The 4,537-nt window shown below is 47.3% G+C and overlaps 1 protein-coding gene across 6 annotated transcripts in view; it reads right to left on the bottom strand.

The window, feature by feature from the left end:
• The window catches only part of Smarcc2 (SWI/SNF related, matrix associated, actin dependent regulator of chromatin subfamily c member 2), a 31,975-nt gene that overhangs the window by 8,278 nt on the left and 19,160 nt on the right, over positions 1-4,537 (bottom strand). For 2 of the 6 annotated variants that reach the window (XM_021175249.2, XM_021175246.2), the window contains exons 16-20: positions 2,200-2,313; positions 1,660-1,813; positions 890-982; positions 440-559; positions 289-351 (exon numbers count right to left, since the gene is read on the bottom strand). In XM_021175249.2, coding sequence (XP_021030908.1) covers positions 289-351; positions 440-559; positions 890-982; positions 1,660-1,813; positions 2,200-2,313 — 544 coding nt within the window. The remainder of the gene's footprint in view (positions 1-288; positions 352-439; positions 560-889; positions 983-1,659; positions 1,814-2,199; positions 2,314-4,537) is intronic. The other 4 variants (XM_021175247.2, XM_021175250.1, XM_029482216.1 and 1 more) reach the window with 3 other exon arrangements.

The raw sequence follows: 4,537 nt of genomic DNA, 5'->3' as shown, positions 1-4,537 counted from the left end.
TACTTATAGAGAAGGTCAACTCCCCCTATCCTACTTATAGAGAAGGTCAACTCCCCCATCCTACTTATAGAGAAGGTCAACTCCCCCTATCCTACGAAGGGCAGCTGGTTTCAAAGCTCTCTATGTTCTGGTTTTCTGTACTCTGCTGGATCCAGGGGGGATCTCCAAGCAGCACTAAGAAAGGATATGGAACTACAGACAGGCCTAAATCCCTGACCTGGAGCTATCCCTGGGACAGCTGTGACACTCAGCCCATACAGCACCACTCCCCTGGTTTTCCCCAGTTACCTCCAGGAGCAGCAGTGTCTCCTGCTCCGTCCATTCCCGAGTGGCACTTGCTGCAGCTTTGCTCTGTGGGGAAGCAGGGGTTAGTCAGCACAGAGGAGTCTATGCTGTGTGGAGCGAAGGCTATCAACCCCAAGTTGGCTGCACCTCATACCTTGGAGGGGACGTTCTTCTTTGTGTACATGTCTGTGCGCAGCCCAAAGTTCTGCATGTCTGCTGGTTTCTCCTTGCCTTTCTCAGGGAAGTTCAGCATTTGCTGGGAAGCAGAGCTCTGCTATTTGTGGAAGGAAAAAAAAGGGAGGTGAATGTGAGTGGCCATAGGGAGCCAGAGGCAGAGAGAGAGAGGAGAGGAAGAGGGAGAGAGAGAGAGGGAAAGAGGGAGAGAGAGAAAGAGAGAAAGAGAGAAAGAGAGAAGAGAAAGCGAGAGAACAGACAGACAGACAGACAGAAGGAGCTTCCTTCCAGCCTTCCAGGAAAGCCCTGGGCGGGACTTCCTCCCTCACTGCTGCAGCTCCTCTGCTCTTCTCTTGCCTCTTCTTCCCAGGCAGGGGCCCCCCAGTGAAGGGGCAAATAAACAGCCCAGCGGGGTCTGCACCCCACCTACCAGCTCTGGCTTGCCCTTAGCCGTCTCTGGCACCAGGTCATCCAGCTCTTTGCCCTTCCGCCCAGCCTTGGTGTCAGCATCAACCTGGCGGCCCTGGGGGACAGAGCTTGGCGTCATGGAAGCTGGGTAGGAAATGGGCAGGCCAAGGCCTTGGAGGCCTGGAGACCAGATGCTGGGCGGCCCACGAGCTCTGGGAACACTCATGCCACTGTTCCATGCTGCCTCCATGATTAATTAGACATGTGGTTGGCATGAGAGACATGTGTAGTCATGTGTATCTTTACAGATTCTCTTAGGAGCTGGACAACAGATCCTAGTCCTAGATAAGTCAGTATCTTGGTGTAAGCCACATAATGTCTTCTTCTCATCTTAAAGAATGCATGAGATGGAAATGGAAAAAATGAAGGTGATAGGAAGTATGAGGGAAAATGGAAAAATACAGGAAACGTAACAAAGTATAAAAATCCCACACAAGTTATTGTAAGCCATTTTCTCTCTCTGGTCCTCTCCTGCACTAGCCTGCCTGTTCCCTGAAGATAAGGAGCAATTTCTCCCCTTCAGAGCTGCTCTCAGCTTGGGTAGCAGGGCCCAGAGAGCACTGAGCACAGGTGTTGGTGCCTGTGGTCCTCTGTACCTCACAGTAAAGAAGCTTACAACTCAGCTAAATCTCTACCCTAAAGACATAAAAATGAAAAACAAACAGAAAAAGAAAAGTCCAAAGGAGCCCACTCCGCCCCACCCAGCCTTGTCCCCAGCACTCCTCACCCTACCTGTGGGGGCTTTGGCTGAAGAGGAACCAGCCCTGATGGTGTGTCCGCCAAGACATGGAAGTGAGAGGTGGGTGGAGGCCCCATTGGGGTTGGTCGGCTCTCAGCATCTACCTGGTAGTTAATAAGACCCCACTGTTCCAGGAAGGCATGGACCCTGTGGGAAAAAGGGAAGCTAGGCCAAATGGGAAAACCAAAACAGAGGAACCCACCACCATCTCCATCTCATCACCTAAGTAGCAGTGCTCCCCAAGTACACGCCACAGCCTGGACTTTTCTCCACGGCCGCACCCCAGTGACCATGTCTTCCTAGCTAGTTAGCAAAGCCCATCCAACTGTCTTTCAGCAGAGCCCACGGCCTTTGTCCTTCTTTACAGGACACACTTCCAATCCCTGGTCACTCACTCCTCCACCTGCTCTGACAGGGCTTTCACTAGGGGTGTTGCTCTTGCTTATTCCCCATCTTCTTTGAAAATATCTGCAGCTCTGCCAAAACATACAGACAATCCTCTCAAACTCTCTCTCCTCAGAAGCAAGACCCACCTCATGATAGCACAGACATCACCCGCCAAGTTCCGCCGACAGGCAGTAGATGTTAGATACTCCTGGGGATTCAGTCGGTAAGTGTCAATCATGAAGTTCCGATACGCCAGGTAGCTTAGAAGAATCAGAAAGACAAGGAAGAGGAAGAACATTAATGTTTGTTGAGGCCCAAGGAGAGGAAAGAAAATAGAAGTGCTAATGACCCCAAATATGCTAACTACACAGTAGTCACATGTCTCTCACTGGGGGCTGTAGGGCTAGCCCAGCAGTTAAGAGCATTGCTATTCTTGCAGAAGACCCAAGTTCAGTTCCTAGCACCCACACAGTGGCCCATAATCATCCATAACTTCAGTTCCAGGTAATAAGACAGTTTCTTCTCAACTCCAGGGGCAGGCACCAGGCACACATGTCATACACACATACATACATCCAGGGGCAGGCACCAGGCACACATGTCATACACACATACATCCAGGGGCAGGCACCAGGCACACATGTTATACACACATACATCCAGGGGCAGGCACCAGGCACACATGTTATACACACATACATCCAAGTCAAACACTCAATAAAGACACAAAATAAAAATAAATATAAAAAAAAGTTTCTTGTATTTTTCCTGATGGCTTTTTTAATTAAATGAATCATCATCTTAATTTTACCTGGGAATCCCAACCTCCTAAGTGCTGAGATTACAGGATATCTCCTTATGCTCGTTACCAATTTTTTTTGGAGGGTGGGAAGCCCTTGTTTCCCACCTCAGAAATCAAAGTCCTTTTAAGATTTATTCATTTTATTTACATGAGTACACCATCACTGTCTTCAGACACAGGAAGAGGGCATCGGATCCCATTACAGATGGTTGTGAGTCACCATGTGGTTGCTGGGAATTGAACTCAGGACCTTGGGAAGAGCATTCACTGCTCTTAACCTCTGAGCCATCTCTCCAGCCACAAAATCAAAGTCCTCATCCATGCAACAATCAGTGTGATGCTTGAGAAGGGACTTAAAGATTGCCTTTTAGTATGCTTTATGTGTATGGGTGTATTGTCTGCACATATCTCTGTGTACTGCAAGCATGCCTGGTGCCCAAGGGTGCCAAAAGGGGTTGTTGGATCTCTGGAATTGGAGTTGGAGACAGTTCTGAGTCTCCATGTGAGTGCTGGGAATGCAAAAGCAGCCAAGGTCCTTGACCACTGAGCCATCTTGCCAGCACTTAAGGGTTGTTTTTGTTTTGGCTCTTAAAATTGCAATTTATGAATTTTTTTTAACTTATCATTTTGAGATTGGATCTTGTGTAGTACTGGCTGGCCTTCAACTTGATCTACAGCACAATTCCACATCCCAGATGCTGAGGTTATATACCACCATTCTGGCTTTTAATTATTTTTTAATTATTTATTTGAGTCAAGGTCTCACATAGCCCAAGCTGGCTTTAAATCTGTTAGATAGTCAAGGATAGATAGTCTTAAACTCCTGATCCTCCTGCCTCTGCCTCCCAAGTGCTAAGATCACAAATGTGTAACACCATGTTTTTTAAAGTTAGTTTTTACATGTGATAGTTTTCTGAACTTATTTACATGTATTTATTCTGTGTGTAGGCATTCCCAGCCTACAGCACACATGCAGAGATTACATGATACTTATAGGAACTGGTTCTCCTTCCAGCACGTGGGAGCTAAGAACCAAACTAGGGTCCTCATGCTTAGAGTCCTCACTGCTGAACCATCCTACGAGCCCACGAGTGCTTTCGACTGCTCTTTCTCTATCTCTCCCTCTCCCTCTACCATTTCATTTATTGATTTTGTGTATGTGCTCACGAGCACCAGGACATGCATGTGGACTTGTCCTGTCAGGATTAGCAGCCGGGGATTTTACACACCAAGCTATCTAGCTGACTCTCTTTCTTGCTTTTTTGGTGTTTTTTTTTTTTTAAAGATTTATTTATTTATTATATGTAAGTACACTGTAGCTGTCTTCAGACACTCAAGAAGAGGGAGTCAGATCTTGTTACGGATGGTTGTGAGCCACCATGTGGTTGCTGGGATTTGAACTCCTGACCTTTGGAAGAGCAGTCGGGTGCTCTTACCCACTGAGCCATCTCACCAGCCCCCCCTTTTTTTTTTTAATTATCAATTTTGTGTGTGTGTGTGCGCGCTCCAAGGCAAGTGTGTGCAGGTCAGAGGACAACTTATGGGAGTCCATTTTTTCCTTCCACCATATGGGTTCCAGAGATCAAATGCAGTTCATCAGCCTTGGTAGCTCCCTTACCCACGGAGGCATCTCACAGACCTATTATTTTCTTGAGACAGAGAAAGAAAGAAAGAAAGAAAGA

The sequence above is a fragment of the Mus caroli genome, chromosome 10 (assembly GCF_900094665.2).
Source record: "Mus caroli chromosome 10, CAROLI_EIJ_v1.1, whole genome shotgun sequence".
Classification (NCBI taxonomy): Eukaryota; Metazoa; Chordata; class Mammalia; order Rodentia; family Muridae; genus Mus; species Mus caroli.
Note: the sequence above shows the minus strand (reverse complement) of the source record. Positions and strands in the feature narration are given on the sequence as shown.